At 43.9% G+C, this 17765-nt stretch overlaps 1 protein-coding gene across 1 annotated transcript in view; it reads right to left on the bottom strand.

Moving 5' to 3' along the window:
• The window catches only part of LOC126412246 (myrosinase 1-like), a 211186-nt gene extending 194180 nt beyond the window's left edge, over positions 1-17006 (bottom strand). Inside the window, exons 1-2 of the mRNA XM_050081742.1 lie at positions 16791-17006; positions 11836-12038 (exon numbers count right to left, since the gene is read on the bottom strand). Coding sequence (XP_049937699.1) covers positions 11836-12037 — 202 coding nt within the window. The 5' untranslated portion in view covers position 12038; positions 16791-17006. The remainder of the gene's footprint in view (positions 1-11835; positions 12039-16790) is intronic.
• Between the last annotated feature and the right edge of the window lie 759 nt (positions 17007-17765).

Genomic DNA, 17765 nt, shown 5'->3' on the forward strand with positions numbered 1-17765 from the left:
GAAGAAGCCTGGAGACACTGACAGGTTTCAGATATAATTATATAATGATAAGACAGAGATTTAGGAAACATGTTTTTAATTGTAAGACATTTCCAGGGGCAGATGTGGACTCTTACCACAATCTATTGGTTATGAAGTGTAGATTAAAACTGAAGAAACTGCAAAACGGTGGGAATTTAAGGAGATGGGACCTGGATAAACTGACTAAACCAGAGGTTGTACAGAGTTTCAGGGAGAGCATAAGAGAACAATTGACAGGAATGGGGGAATGAAATAGAAGAAGAATGGGTAGCTTTGAGGGATGAAGTAGTGAAGGCAGCAGAGGATAAGGTAGGTAAAAAGACGAGGGCTGCTAGAAATCCTTAGGTAACAGAAGAAATATTGAACTTAATTGATGAAAGGAGAAAATATAAAATTGCAGTAAATGAAGTAGGCAAAAATGAATACAAATGTCTCAAAAATGAGATCGACAGGAAGTGCAAAATGGCTAAGCAGGCATGGATAGAGGACAAATGTAAGGATGTAGAGGCTTGTCTCACCAGGGGTAAGATAGATACTGCCTACAGGAAAATTAAAGAGACCTTTGGAGATAAGAGAACCACTTGTATGAACATCAAGAGCTCACATGGAAATCCAGTTCTAAGCAAAGAAGGGAAAGCAGAAAGGTGGAAGGAGTATATAGAGGGTCCATACAAGGGTGATGTACTTGAGGACAATATTATGGAAATGGAAGAGGATGTAGATGAAGATGAAATGGGAGATATGATACTGTGTGAAGAGTTTGACAGAGCACTGAAAGACCTGAGTCGAAACAAGGCACCGGGAGTAGACAACATTCCATTAGAACTACTGATGGCCTTGGGAGAGCCAGTCATGACAAAACTCTACCATATGGTGAGCAAGATATATGAGACAGACGAAACACCCTCAGACTTCAAGAAGAATATAATAATTCCAATCCCAAAGAAAGCAGGTGTTGACAGATGTGAAAATTACTGAACTATCAGTTTAATAAGTCACGGCTGCAAAATACTAACACGAATTCTTTAGAGACGAATGGAAAAACTAGTAGAAGCCGACCTCGGGGAAGATCAGTTTGGATTCCGTAGAAATATTGGAACACGAGAGGCAATACTGACCTTACGACTTATCTTAGAAGAAAGATTAAGGAAAGGCAAACCTACGTTTCTAGCATTTGTAGACTTAGAGAAAGCTTTTGACAATGTTGACTGGAATACTCTCTTTCAAATTCCGAAGGTGGCAGGGGTAAAATACAGATAGCGAAAGGCTATTTACAATCTGTACAAAAACCAGATGGCAGTTATAAGAGTCGAGGGTCATGAAATGGAAGCAGCGGTTGGGAAGGGAGTGAGACAGGGTTGTAGCCTCTCCCCGATGTTATTCAATCTGTATATTGAGCAAGCAGTGAAGGAAACAAAAGAAAAATTCGGAGTAGGTATTAAAATCCATGGAGAAGAAATAAAAATTTTGAGGTTCGCCGATGACATTTCAATTCTGTCAGAGACAGCAAAGGACTTGGAAGAGCAGTTGAATGGAATGGATAGTGTCTTGAAAGGAGGATATAAGATGAACATCAACAAAAGCAACACGAGGATAATGGAATGTAGTCGAATTAAGTCGGGTGATGCTGAGGGAATTAGATTAGGAAATGAGAGACTTAAAGAAGTAAAGGAGTTTTGCTATGTGGGGAGCAAAATAACTGATGATGGTCGAAGTAGAGACGATATAAAATGTACACTGGCAATGGCAAGGAAAGCGTTTCTGAAGAAGAGAAATTTGTTAACTTCGAGTACAAATTTAAATGTCAGGAAGTCGTTTCTGAAAGTATTTGTTTGGAGTGTAGCTTTTGAAATATGATGTTACAGAAGAATGCTGAAGATTATATGGGTAGATCACATAACTAATGAGGCGGTATTGAACAGAATTGGGGAGAAGAGGAGCTTGTGGCACAACTTGACAAGAAGGAGGGACCGGTTGGTAGGACATGTTCTGAGGTAGCAAGGGATGACAAATTTAGGACTGGAGGGCAGCGTGGAGGGTAAAAATCGTAGGGGGAGACCAAGAGATGAATACACTAAGCAGATTCAGAAGGATGTACGTTGCAGTAAGTACTGGGAGATGAAGAAGCTTGCACAGTATAGAGTAGCATGGAGAGCTGCATCAAACCAGTCTCAGGACTGAAGACCACAACAACAACATGGGATAAGTGTAACACAACTAGTGTAGCTAACTAACACACGAACAATATAAACAGACTATCAAAAATGAACAGTTATGCGAGAGATGAAACGACTCGTGAATGCGAGATGTGAATTATCTCGTTTAATAAAGTAACTATGGGCAGGATCGTTGGGCTCGAGGATGCATTCCGAGGTCTGCGAGCGGAGCAAGTGAAGGGGCTGCTGCCTCCAGCAGAAAATTCCCTATCTTCCCCCCCCCCCCCCCCTCCCACATGATGCTGCATGGGCAGCAGTGTCCGCTACCTGACCGGCGCTGTGCGCTGTCAAATTTTGCTGCACGGTGGAGCCGTGCATACCGGCTGAGTGGACGGAGTACAGCACTAGGGCCGGCACGACTTTCATCAGACGGCGCCCACTTATGTCCAAATGCAGCATTAAAAAATGCAGCTTCGTCAAATTGGCACCAAATTTCACCAAAATTCTGTCCATGGCCACCAGATCACACGTCGTTAAGGTCGTCACTCCCCCCTCCCCCTCTTTACCCACACCCCGCTCCATCTCTTGTCGCCCCTACGATGGAGGTCACAACGGCGTCGAAGTCGAGCAGTTTTCTTGTGAGTGGCCGCAGAAAACATTTCAGACACACCGTCGCTCAGAACCGACGGGGAAACGCCTCAGGATGTGGCATAAAGGACGTCAGTGATAACACTCCTTCTCTTGGGCGTGCATTTACACACATTTTGCAGTCGGAAACGACATATTTCTACTGGGGTGTCCGACTGAATGATGTTCTTGGCAACCTTTTACACTGCTTACCGCCCACCCTCGGATGAATTAATCCTTTGTAAGGACATCGTGGGGCTGCAACCACACGGAATGTGATCTGACTATTCTGGAGTGTGGCGCGACCACAGATTTTGCTCTGGTATACAGAATGCAACCACTGGGGACCGATGAAAACCATTCGATGGAATCTGGAAGTAATCTGAAGCAGCAAAGGGTGTAATTGCTTTTTCAGCGCTACTGTTTCGCGCCCCTATGTGACTTGATCACAGGGGATTACGACGTTGATACACACACGAATGAAACAGAAAAAGTTAGCTGTAAGACCATCTCCCCCTAACCGGCCCCGAGTTCGGTAACACCCTCAGGGCCACCGGCGCACCGTTGTTCGGACCTTAAAAATGTCCTTGCACAGAGACAGTTAGTCATTGACTCCTAGGTGCTGACGTGACACTCCTGACTGCAGCTACGTCGCTGACCTAGCTCCTGCTGGCTGCACACGAAATCTGAAGCGCGTCGCAAGGGATGCGTGTCACGTCAGCACGCAGGAATGAGTGGACTCGCTGTCTCTGTACAGGGACGCCGAATGTGTTGCCGAGCTGAGCGTCTTAAAACAACCCTGTCATGTTTCCTTCACTTGTGTATCAGCGTGATAACCCCCTGTGATCACATCACAGGAGGGCAGAAGAAGCCACTATTTGAGGCTTCGGATCACGTTGCTACCCCGATATAGCCCTAAAAAGGCTTGAACCATCTGGACCGTGTCAGCAGTGTCGAAAACGTCGTTCTCTTGCACACCACCGTGCAGACTATCGTTTTTCACCGCGAAGTGTTTGTGAACGCACATCCAAGAATATACGCAGTTTCAGTGATGCTCTATAACCCGCCTCCTGAAGACTTTTCCTGTCGAATCAGAGCGACGGTGTGTGTGAAATGTTTTCTGGAGCCGCCCACGAGATCATCCCGTGATTTCAACTCTTGTCGTCGCTATTCTGGCCTACATTGCAAAGGCATAACGAGAAGGAGTGAGCTTTGGGATTGCGGGATGGTGTGACAGCCTTTCCATTGTGTAAAACGCCCACGGTGGCGCTGGACAGGTTTCGTGAAATTTGGTGCCAATGTGACGTTAACCAACGTTACACATTCTGTGCTCTGGCCTTTTTTTCCTCATGCGCCGTTTTAAGCGTCATCAAACCCAAGGGTGACGTCGAAGGACGCCACGCTTTTGCACCATTGCAGAGAGAGAAGCAAATTTAAAAGTTCTGCATCGCAATGGGAGACAACTACGTTTTTCTAAAAAATGACCCTTTAACGTTGCTGCCCCATTCTCATATTCAGCTCCCACCGATCCGAATTTCCAGTATGTAGTCTAGCATGTTGTTCGCAGCACTTCCTCCTACCAGTACAACCATTTGCGACTGCATGAATTATTTCCTACATTCGGCCTTTTTTGGTCTTCATTGACCCTGGCCTTATTACGCCACCGGATTAGTCGAGAACTTGTAAAATAGACGTTCGTGTAAATTTCACTAACACTTTTCTGAATTTTAACAGCAACAAACAAACAGTTACATTGGTGTAATCATGATGCCTTCTGACTTCGAAAGTACTGTGCTTGTAAGGGTTAAGTTTGGAACTAATTGTCAACGTAATTAGTTTCAGCGTAACATCTATGGAAGTTCTTTTTCGTTCATTACCCTCACGGGCATCTATAAATCAACAACGTTAAAGAAGTAGCCGACTACACCCGATCAACGAAAACCCAAAAAAGTGGAATATCGGAAATAGTTGGCGCAGTCTGAAATTTTTGTACAGTGATAGAATGGAGTGCCATGAACAACGTACTAGAAATCCTGACTTGTAGGGTAGCATGGAGCGTGGGGGGAGGGAGAGGGGGGAGGTACGTTTGAAGAACGCTTTTGTACGCTTTTATTGAATAACTCGGAAACTGTGGCCCCCTACGACAACATACTCAGTACAAAATGTAACGAAACTGAATTTCCTAAAAAAAATACTGCTCATTTTTCTGTAGTTTGCATGTAGCGAGCAAGAGAATAAGAAAATTTCGCGGAAAGTGGATGATTTATTCAAGAGAAAGTCAATAACGCATTAGTCTACCTCTGGCCCTGGTCTGAAACATAAATATAAAAAAATAAAAAAATCCGATTGTCGCATGTTAAAGATGTTTAGTTCGATGCTTCATTTACATCTACACAGTCGCACAACCATTACTTAATACTGCCTGCTCACACCTGACTAGTAGAATGCGACCTGTTATTTACAGTTGTTAGTTCAATCTGCCGTTGTAGTCACTTCGCTGACATCGCTTATACACCAGGAACAAAATAAATCTCAAAACTTTTTGCGCGGACAGTATAAATTAAACACCAGCGATGAAAAGCTCCTATCGGTGCACAAAAAAGGCTAATATGATATTGTTTTAAAATAATAACTGAATAATTGTCTGCTAACTGCCCCCATCTACCTTGAGCAGCACCTTTAGAAATTTTCCAAAAAATTTTGGTATGCAAACATAATCGCGCTCTTTTTAAATACTGCTTATCTCTCACTCGTACGAACTCCCCTAAGTATAATTTGCTCACACCCACTAGCACATCGCTCTAATTCGCTCCCACTCGCCATTCCACTCCCACTTGTCCACTCTCACTCACTCATTCAGCCACGTCATTGACAGTCTACCACTACTGTCTGCCTTCACTGTCACTGTCTGCCTCTTACTGCTACTATCTCATCCGTTCATTCCCAGTGTTTTTGTCTCTTCACACTGTCACTGTCTCCATCTTCCTCGTTGTCACTGTCGGTGACTCAGTCCCTCGTTACCATGGGCTCTCACCCACTTCCACTTTCTCCTTTCTTTATTCCTCTCCCACTGGTACTGTCTCCTTCACTCTTTTTCTAGCACTCTTGCGTCACAGTCAGTTACGTTTCGCAGCCACTGTGTCCCTGTCTTTCCCTCATTGTCTCCTGCGCTCTTCCTATACCACAACCACTGTGTAGTATCTGCCAGTGTTTATAACTTTTCCATCTTTTTCCAACAGCCTTTATCTCCTTCTTTCTCAGTATTAAAGAGTGCAAATACTTTCATACACCAAAATTTTTGGAAATTTTTTTTGAGGAAGCTGAGGAAGGTAAAATACGGCCGCCGGTAACTGAATTTTCACTCAGTCTTTTTTAAACAGTAGCTCCGATAGGAGCATTTATTTGTCCGCTGATTCCCTTCTTTTCCCTGCTACAGCAGGATATGTCACTCATATGAAAAAAGCTTTATGGACCATTAAAATTTTGGTACTTTACTTACGTGAAACTGAAATAAAGGAAACCTAATTTTACACCTGACACCGGATTCTACGTGTACAGAAACTTTGCGTGTGCTGCAGTACTACAACATTCCGTTTTGAGAACCCTTCTGATGATAACGTGGACACTTTGCAGCTTGTAAGCGTAGGCTTCCGCGGCCGTTGTCTTCTTCAATAAAATTCTTCTCCTGACATCGGAGAAGCAGATGATAGACAGCACCATGTCGACAAGGGAGAAGACTAATAGGGAAGAGGAGAAGGAGGCACAGAGCATTGCTGTGTTACCATATGCACAAGGGGTCACCGAACGTATTGGCAAAATTCTACGAAAAGCCGACATCAAACCAATTTTCCGAAGCAGAAACAAAATATCAGACATGCTCGGTTCTACCAAGGATGCAGTTGACAAACTACACACAGCTGGCGTGTATGAAATTGGTTGTGCCTGTGGATTAGTCTACATAGGTGAGACGGGACGTCCGATTAGCACAAGGCTTTCGGAACATGAAAGATATATCCACCTTAAACAACACACTAAGTCAGCAGTGGCGGAACACCGAGACGAGTGCGGGAAACCAATATTTTTTCAAGAAGCCCGCGTCCTGGCGAAACAGCCTCTCACTTTCAAAAGAAAGATTAGAGAGGCGATAGAAATAGCCAAAAGACCCGCCAACATGAATAGAGAGGACGGGTACAAGCTTCCGAGGTCTTGGCTGCCTGCAATAGCAGGGCTACGGAGCGGCGGCAGAGCCGTGGCGGCCCATGCAGACACGCGGAGAGCCGCAGTAGTGGTCGCGAGCACACAAAGCAATGGCACGCCGCAGCCGGCTTCTGGACAGCATGGAAACAGTGTGACGTCACAGCCACCACCTGTTCGCTATTCGTCCGTCTCCTCCAATGGGGTGGATTAATATAAAGACCAATAGAAAACAGCTATTTCAGCCAATGACAGATAATAAAGGAAACACCAATAAAGCATACCTTTCACCCCTCCTCCTCCTCCTTTTACAGCCAATCAAGTAACGACACGGTTTTCTCGTGCAGCTATTTAAGGAATCAAGTGTGTTCATTTAGCAGTTAACGTAAGGCCCTGATGAAGGCTAGCTGCAACGCTGGCCGAAACGTTGGCGCATTTAAATTATGACGATGCGGTCTGATTCCCTGAAGAATTTTATTGAAGACTTCGCAGCTTATTTCTCCGTGCTACTTCGCTTTATTAAATACGTTTACGTGCCTATTTTACGTATGCAGGTGGGATAACTTTGAACCTCTGTGTTTCGGGAATGGACAAATATATCAACAAAATTTTCAAGATTGTTTGACCTAGGGATCTTAGGAATATGTGGTAAATATTTCAGTCAATTACTTGCATAGCCGTCTTCGAATCCGCGGCTCCATTTTGGTACCGGAAAACCACGTTTTCCTCATTTTCTCAGGAACCGCCCATGAAAGAAATGGTGCCTGCATAAGTCCTTAAGACGCCGCATTGATCATATATTACGCAAAAAGAACCAACCGATTTGCTCCATTTGCGTGAGCTGGAAGAAGTGTGTAATATTGAAACTCTGACACTGTACTGCAGGATAGTTACAGTAAGACGGTCCTTCTGTTGGGTTTAGAAATGGTACGTAGCCCAAGGGTTATCCAAAACACTTAACCCAACCTTTCTATCAGGAACTCGACCCGAGTTATGTGCCTCGCGCGGCTTTTGAGAACACACACTGACGGAAATAAAATCGCAGTACTGAAAACTAATTACTGCATAATAATGAAATTTCAAATGGCTCTAAGCACTATGGGACTTAACATCTGAGGACATGAGTCCCCTGGACTTAGAACTACTTAAACTTAACTAACCTAAGGACATCACACATACCCATGCCCGCGGCAGTATTCGAATCTGCGACCGTAGCAGCAGCGCGGTTCCGGACTGAAGCGCGTAGAACCGCTCGGCCACAGCGGCCGGCATGAAATTTCGGGAAACTTTTCTCTAGGTAACATATTCGATCGAGAGGCCAAAGCAACATGTCGACAGTCTGTAGACCATGTTGGGCTACAACAGTGGCATATGGGCGAGCAATATCTTGTTGGAAAATACTCCCCAGAATACTGTTCAACAATGGCAGCACAACCGGTGGAAACACTAGACACTTACAAGTTTGCAGTGACAGTGAGTGGGAGAACCACGAGAGTGCTCCCACTGTCACACGAAATCGCACCCCAGACCAAACTGCAGGTGTCCGTCCAGTGTGCGTAGTACGCACACAGGTTGGTCGCAGGCCCTCATCTGACCTCCTCCTAAGCAGCTCGGAGCTGACCTTAGAGTAACCGATCTCTAACATTTCGATGTGTCACTGAGGCGCCAAAAGCTGTTCGTATTTCTGTTGCAGATGCAGTACAATGCCTCAGAGTAATACGTCGAACAAGATAGCTGTCCCTGTCGGAAGTCAAACGTGTCCGTCCGGACGCCGGTCTCCCTGCGACCGTACATTCTCGTGACCACCGCAGCCAGCAGTCGTGTCCAGTGGCTACATTCCTGTCGGTTCTTTCTGCAGCATCGCAGAAGGAACGTCCATCTTCTCGTACCTCTGCCGATCTCGATCAAAATCAGTGAGGCGTCGATAACTGCGACTTTTTTTCCTTGAAGGCAATTTTGACTAATATCAACTCACCACGGCAAATCTTGAAGGTAGCTAATATTTACGACCGTTACAGTGTGTATTTAAAGCAAACGAGATTTGCATCCTCATAGTGGCGCTGCTAGTGCAACTCCTACGTGACTGGCGCGAAATTTCAGCTGACATCATGTCTGAGATGTAGAAACACGCCTACTATCCTTCGCATATGTCGCACAACACTTCCTTGGTGCTGCGATTTTTTCCGTCATTGTATGAGGTAGTCTTGGTACTGACTTCCTTCTTGCAGAAGAGAGTAGATCATAGCTGAGCACTCACTGCATTAGCTTTGCTACACCTCGCTTCCAGTTCTTTCACTATGTTGCCATTCTGTGAGAATATGCATCCTAAGTACTTGAAACCGTCCACCTCTTCTAACTCTGTTCCTCCTATTTGGCACTCAATCCGTTTATATTTCTTTCCCACTGGCATTACTTTCGTTTTGGAGATGCTAATCTTCATACCATAGTCCTTACATTTCTGATCTAGCTCTGAAATATTACTTTGCAAACTTTCAATCGAATCTACCATCACAACTAAGTCATCCCCATATGCGAGACTGCTTATTTTGTGTTCACATATCTTAATCACACCCAGGCAGTATATTGTTTTCAACATATGATCCATAAATACTATGAACAACAATGGAGACAGGTTGCAGCCTTGTCTTACCCATGAACTCAATTTACCGTCAACTATAACTGCTTCCTAACTATCTATGTAAAGACCTTTAATTGCTTGCAAAAGTTTGCCTCCTATTCCATAATCTCGTAGAACAGACAATAACTTCCTCATAGTAACCCGGTCATATGCCTTTTCTAGATCTATAAAGCATAGATACAATTCCCTGTTCCACTCGTAACACTTCTCCATTATTAGCTGTAAGCTAAATATCTGGTCCTGACAACCTCTAACAGGCCTAAACCCACACTGATTTTCATCCAATTTGTCCTCAACTAATACTCACACTTTTCTTTCAAGAATACCTGAGAAGATTTTACCCACAACGCTGATTAAAAAAATACCTCTGTAGCTGTTACAATCTTTTCTGTTTCCATGTTTAAAGATTGGTGTGATTACTACTTTCGTCCAGTCTGATGGAACCTGTCCCGACTACCACGCCATTTCAGATAGCCTGTGTAGCCATTTAAGACCTGACATTCCACTGTATTTGATGAGTTCCGACTTAATTTCATTCACCCCAGCCGCTGTAATGCACTGCAATCTATTGACCATTTTCTCCACTTCCTCAAATGTGATCCTATTTCCATCATCATTCTTATCCCATTGTACACCGAAATCTGAAACATTACTGATCGTATTTTAACCTACATTGAGCAACTCTTCAAAATATTCCCTCCATCTCCCAAGGCATCAACAGGATTCACCAGCAGTTTTCGTAACCTGTCCAAAATGCTTGTCATTTCCTTCTTACCTCCCTTTCGAAGACTGCTAATTACACTCCAGAATGGTTTTCCAGCAGCTTGACCCAAAGTCTGTAACCTGTTTCCAAACTCTTCCCAAGATTTCTTCTTGGATGCTGCAAATCTGTTTGGCTTTGTTTCTTTCTTCAACATAACTTTCCCTGTCTACCAGAGTTCTAGTATGCAGCCATTTTTGATACGCCTTCTTTTTACTTTTACAGGCTGCCTTGACTATGTCATTCCACCAAGCTGTTTGCTTCATCCTACCTTTACACACTACTGTTCCAAGACATTCTTTAGCCACTTCTAGTACTGTGTCCCTGCACCTTGTCCATTCCTTTTCCAATGACTGTGATTGACTACATTCAACTAACTGGTACCTTTCTGAGATCACTGTTATGTACTTGTGCCTGATTTCCTTATCCTGAAGTTTCTTCACTCTTATTCTCCTACATATGTACCTGACCTCCTGCACAATTCCAATTTCACTGCATATTAAATAGTGATCAGTGTCATCAAAGAATTCCCTGAATACACGTGTGTCCCTCACAGCCTTCCTGAATTCCTGATCTGTTATTATATAGTGAATGACAGATCTGGTTCCCCTCCGTTCCCAAGTATACCGGTGAATGTTCTTATGTTTAAAAAAGGAGTTTGTGATTACTAAGCCCACACTAGCACAGAAATCGAAGAGTTGTTTCCCGTTCCTGTTGGCCTCCATAATCTTTTCATACCATTCTGTTCGATTTCCAATTCTGGCATTAAAATCACCCATGAGCAGAACACTGTCCTTGTCATTTACTCTAACAACTACATCACTGAGTGCGTCATAAAAACTATCCATCTTATCTTGATCTGTCAATTCACAATGCGAATATATTGACACAGTCCTAATTTTCTTGCTGGACACTGTCAAATCTGGGTGGATTCAGGTTACCTTATCAATAAGGTTTAGGTTACGGATATGAAAGTAGCTAGGATGATTGCAGTAGTAGATGGGAACAATGGCAGGAGGGTGTCCACAATGAGGAAATCAAAGAAAAACTGGGAATGAACTCTAAGATGTAGCAGTCAGGACGAACAGGCTTAGATGGTGGGGTCATGTTACACGGGTGTGAGAAGCGAAGTTACCCAAGAGACTCAGCAGTAGAGGGTGAGTTGGGGTAGACCAAGGAGAAGGTACCTGGGTTCGGTTAAGAATGATTTTGAAGTAATAGGCTTAACATCAGAAGAGGGACCAATGTTAGCACTGAATAGGGGATCATGGAGGAATTTTATAAGGGGGACTATGGTCCAGACTGAACGCTGAAAGGCATAATCAGTCTTAAATGATGATGATGATGTACGAGGTAGTGCATGCTGTCGCACGCTTGCCGAACCTGCGCAGCAGGTGAGTGAGTGGAATTGAGAGCGCGCACGGCCGCAGCCGGCTCACCGTCAGCGTTCCAGGCGCCCTCGACCTGGACGGCGGAGGTTCCGGCGCCGAAGAGGAAGCCCTGGGGGAACTGGTAGAGAGTCGCCTGCGACCGCGGCTGGCCGGCCCTGGCGGCGCTCAAGGCGGCCGCGCCGCGGTGCACCAGCGCCGCCACCAGCACGGCCGCAGCGAGCCGCCGCAGCGACTGCCGTACGCCCTCCATCCTGTCGGCAGGCCGCCGCCACACTCATATACACATCAGAAAAAGTCCTGCATCACCTCGGTCCCGAGAGATCCGGAACCTGTACACAAAATTGGAACAGAGATCAACATAAACATCATTTCCAACTTTTCATTGCTCATGAAAACCACACATTGTATGTCGTACTACCATACAGCGAGACCTTCAGAGGTGGTGGTCCAGATTCCTGTACACATCGGTACCTGTAATACCCAGTAGCACGTCCTCTTGCATTGATGCATGCCTTTATTCGTCGTGGCATTCTACTTACAAGTTCATCAAGGCACTGTTGGTCCAGATTGTCCCACTCCTCAACGGCGATTCCACGAAGATCCCTCAGAGTGCTTGGTAGGTCACAGACCTTTTCAGTCTGTCTCAGGCATGTTCGATAGGGTTCATGCCTGGAGGACATGCTCACCACTCTAGTCGAGCCATGTCGTTATCCTGAAGGAAGTGATTCACAAGGTGCACTATGGGGGCGCGAATGGTCGCCCACGAAGAGGAATGCCTCGCCAATAAGCTGCCGATATGGTTGCACTATCGGTCGGAGGATGGCATTCACGTATCGTACAGCCTTTACGGCCTTCCATGACCACCAGCGGCCCCACATAATGCCACCCCATAACAGCGGGTAACCTCCACCTTGCTGCACTCGCTGGACAGTGTGTCTAAGGCGTCTGACTGGCTTGCCTCAAAACACGTCTCCGATCATTGTCTGGTTGAAGGCATATGCGACACTCATCGGTGAAGAGAACTTGATGCAAATCGTGAGCGGCATGTTGTTGGGCCCATCTGTTCCGCACTGCACGGTGTCGTGGTTGCAAAGGTGGACTTCGCCATGGACGTCGGGAGTGAAGTTGCGTATCATGCAGCCTATTGCGCACAGTTTGAGTCGTAAGACGACGTCCTGTGGCTGCACGAAAAGCATTATTCAACATGGTGGCGTTGCTGTCAGGGTTCCTCCGAGCCATAATCCGTAGGTAAAGGTCATCCACTGCAGTAGTAGCACTTGGGCGGCCTGAGCGAGGCATGACATCGATAGTTCCTGTCTCTCTGTACCTCCTCCATGTCCGAACAACATTGCTTTGGTTCACTCCGAGACGCTTGCACATTTCCCTTGTTGAGAGCCCTTCCTGGCAGAAAGTAACAATATGGACGAGATCGAACCGCGGTATTGACCGTGTAGGCATTGTTGAACTACAAACAACACGAGCCGCGTACCTCCTTCCTGGTGGAATGACTGGAACTGATCACCGTCGGACCCCCTCCGTCTGATAGGCGCTGCTCATGCATTGTTGTTTACATCTTTTGGCGGATTTAGTGACATCTCTGAACAGTCAAAGGGACTGTGCCTGTGATATAATATCCACAGTCAACGTCTACCTTCAGAAGTTCTGAGAACCGGGATGCCGCAATTTTCTTTTCTTTTTTTTCGTCAGCGCCCCAACATCGTGAATTTTGCCAATTTCGTCCTGTTCACAGTCCAACGGTCCAGTTGCAAAGTTTGTTTTATTTCTCGCTAAAGTATTAATTTCAAACGTAATAAAAGTTCAAATAAACAATCATCTGCGTCAGTCACTCCTAGGAGTTTATACTCTCGCCTTGGGGAGAACAATGCAGTTGTGGCACGTTTTTGGTAACTGGCTGTACCCAACTGCTAGTTGTGGTTTCAGTTTTCTACAAAAACGTTTACCAGACACTAGTTAGCGTAATATGGCACTAAGACTATAATCTTTTTTCGAAATTCAGAAAGCAAGCCACACGAACAATGTCTTTCATAACAAAAGACAACTTTAAAATATACCAGCGATCTTCATTCTCTTTATCCAGCGTTATAATGATAAACTGTATTAGTCTTTTATGCTATGTTTAATTTTTAAAAATTACATGAGAAAATGTGTTATATAACTGTAATTAAAATGCCTATCTGAAGAATCACATGCTAGATGACTTAGATGAGAACGAAATATTATTCGTAGAGCACGCTTTAGTACACTGGAGAAAAGAGTAGTTTCAACGATTTGTAATTCCATAAGCCATTAGCAAATAAAAACAAGGCATAACATGTCCGAGATTTACAGTCATAGTAAGTGGCAATTTAATTGGTTCAAGTGGTTCAAATGGCTCTGAGCACTATGGGACTCAACTGCTGTGGTCATCAGTCCCCTAGAACTTAGAACTAATTAAACCTAACTAACTTAAGGACATCACACACATCCATGCCCGAAACAGGATTCGAACCTGCGACCGTAGCAGCAGCGCGGCTCCGGACTGGAGCGCCTAGAACCGCTCGACCACCGCGGCAGCGCAATTTAATTGAATTGTTTAACAAGCTCCATAACGGGTCTGTTCCCGTTTTGTATATGTTCACTTAAAAGTTCAGAAGATACTGCCCTCCTTACGAACTCTTGTCGATTTGCTACAGCTGTAATTTACGTCATGCCTATTGACGTGCAAAACAAATGTGTTTCACGTTCGCGTAGAGCATTTACAGAAAAATCGTTCATTAATAATTCTTCCGAAAACAGTTGTTACCATACACACTACTGCTGCCTATCTATCAGGATTCACTATAACAGTTGTGGCATCTAGAAGGATAAGACTAACTGCTGGAACATTATATACACACATGGGTAACAATTTGTCTACTAATTCAACATTTTATTATTTCCGACTGTATATGTTTCAGTACGTTCTTCGTTATCTTGGACTGATTCCTATTTAAACATCTTGCAGGTGTTAGAAACTATTTCTAACGTCTTTTTGTGTTTAAGAAGCAAATTAGTTTTTTTTAAATCCACCTGCTACAAAACATAATGTATTTTTTTCTTTTTTCTCATATTTACCCAAACGTTTTGGGCAACTTTGCGCCCATCTTCTGTGAGTACTGTTTTATTCCTGAAACTGCTTTAATTGTGAAGTTGGATTCCTTCAAGCTGGCTTCCTTTTATGGCTTTTTAATAGCCTGACACAGTATGACATTTGTTTCCGACGATTACAAATCTTTCGTGTGTTTCCTCTGTTGCTTGCAAACTGTATAGTACACCGTTTTCCAAACAATTTTCACTTCACTCTCACCTGGTATCACACGTTTTTATACACAGTAACAAGATTTCGGAAAACTTAATTAGCCATACCTATCGATCGATGGTGTATCGAAGGCATAAAAACAACTTAGCCTGCACAAATCCGTCTATAGAACTGATGTAGTTTCACAAATAAAACGATGTCCACTGAAAATCTTACATAGATGCCTCAAGTGAAAATCAGACATAGATGTGTCAGTATGTTTGGATAAAGAATTAAAAAAAAATGAAATACATTGTGTTTTTCAAAAGGCGAAATTCAAAAGAACCCAAATGTTACTGTTCTACGTATACAAAATATCTATTGTGTTACATTCGCAGTTGTACTTTAGAGCTCCTCGTGATTTTTCACCGCTGTCTGGACGATACTCGCATTATTTGTGGGCTATAGAGCGAATTACGGGGTATTACAAGGGATTAAAAGAATGCTGAACTTAAGTCGGATGATCCAAAATAAAATAAACGCACCGGGGTTGACCAGGAAAGCCAATTAAAAAGCGGCGGAAAAACCCGAATTTACAGGAAATAATGGATCGACAGAAGAGACTGAAGAGTGCGTTACGTGTTTGGAGTGATTTGAAGAAGGATGGCTGCTGTGTACCAAGTGTATAGACTGAGCACAAGTTTCATATGTAGATCAGGATACACTTTGTATTTTATTTGCGATCCCTGTATACAGTGACATAAACATTGGTGAGCTGTGCTGAAATAGCAAAAATAAGTTTTCAAACGTATGTGTTCTGTTACTACTCGATAAGTTTTACTGCAGCGTATTATTAACAACCGATGTTGTTTTTCTCGTTGTTGTTGTGGTTTTCGCTCCGAAGATTGGTTTGATGCAACTCTCTAACCTACTCTATCATGTGCAAGCGTCTTCATCTCCGCGTAACTACTGTAAGCTACAGCCTTTTCAGTCTGCTTACTGTATAAATTTCTTGGTCAACCTCTACGACTTTTACATCCCCCGCCCCCCTCCACACACACACACACACACACACACACACACACACACACTCACACACTTCCTTCCAGTACTAATTAATAATGCCTCAGAGTATGTCCTACCAGCCAGTCCCTTCTTCTAGTCAGATTGTGCCACAAATTTTTTTGCTGTCCAATTCTATTCATTACTTCTTCATTATTTATCTGATGTACCCATCTAATCTTCAGCATTCTTCTGTAGCACCACATTTCAAAAGCTTCTACTCTCCCCTTGTCTAAACTCTTTACCGTCCATGTTTCACTTTTGTACATGGTTACACTCCATGTAAATACTTTCAGAAAAGACTTCCTGACACTTTAATCTATACTTGATGTCAACAAATCTCATTTCTTCAGAAACTCTTTCCCTGTCATGGCCGGTAAACAATTTATATCCTCTCTACTTTGGCCGTCATCAGTTATTTTGCTGCCCAAATAGCAAAACTCATCTACTGCACAATTGGAACACTTGCTTGATAAAGAGCGACAACATCCTAACAATGGTGAAGGAAGCAGTAATGGACCTAATATGTAGCCGTGTGCAATTCGGTAAGTGAATTTTCTCCGGCGTTTTGTATTGGAATTGCTTAGCACTTTGTTAAATCACAATATGAGCCAATTATTCTCTAAGCCACTGACTCCACAAAGCTCTGTTGTTAATGACGTACCTTATGCCTAGTGAAATGATATGCGTGTCGTTACAGGAGCGCCGCAGAGCCGCCGGCAGCTGCGGTGTGCTGTGGAGTGGTGTGGTGTGGTGTAGCCTCTGGAGCTGAGCGGCCCGTCGCGGTGTGCAGACAGCGGCTGATTGCTGCGGCGGCGGCGGTCGCGAGAGAGCCGCAAACCGGCACCTGTTACGTACCGGGGTGCTCGCAGAACGTGCCTCGCTTTACGTAACAGTCAGACGTGTCCGCCAGCCGTCACGCCCCTCCCAGGTTGCGGAAAGCCGGCGTGAAGATATCATCGATGCCTGCGAGACATAACAGGAGGGCGTGTCAGTTGTGTCGTCATTGGCCGAGGCATAATTAGCTCCTCTCCATAATGGAGGCCACAGACTCATTAAATGAATATAGCATTTTTCATTTTGGCTGCATTTACTTATCATTTGCCGTTCCACAACTTACTAGTTTCGACTTTCTAAACCATTATTGAGTGCTTAGCTCTAGATGCCCCATTTATATTAATCACCCCAAATAATTTTTTATCCGTAATAAAATAAATTGTATCGAACAAATGTTTTTATGTCAGGAGGACATCAACTAACATGACTGCCTTCTTTGTTTCTTTTTTCTTTACGAAGTCAGGAACAGCAGTACGCCTTTTTTAAAAAGAGCACCCCTATTTTTCATTCGGTAACACATTCTCTCTCCTCAAGATCTCTTCAAAAACGTATCACAGTGTATCGTCTATGTAAACATAACGTTATTAAAAATGTTAGACAAAATTTACTTTAACTCTTCAGTATCAGCAAGTGAAAGAGTTATGTTATATCGTGTACCTCCACTGCGAATATGAGAGAGAGAAACTCAGTTTTGAGATACGGTTCCGACACAGTCTTGAGGATAGGAACTATATTACCGAATAAAAAATACATTTTGCTATTTAAAAAAGACGCACAGCTCTTCATATCCTCGTAACGAACA

Source organism: Schistocerca serialis, chromosome 7 (assembly GCF_023864345.2).
Source record: "Schistocerca serialis cubense isolate TAMUIC-IGC-003099 chromosome 7, iqSchSeri2.2, whole genome shotgun sequence".
Lineage (NCBI taxonomy): Eukaryota > Metazoa > Arthropoda > Insecta > Orthoptera > Acrididae > Schistocerca > Schistocerca serialis.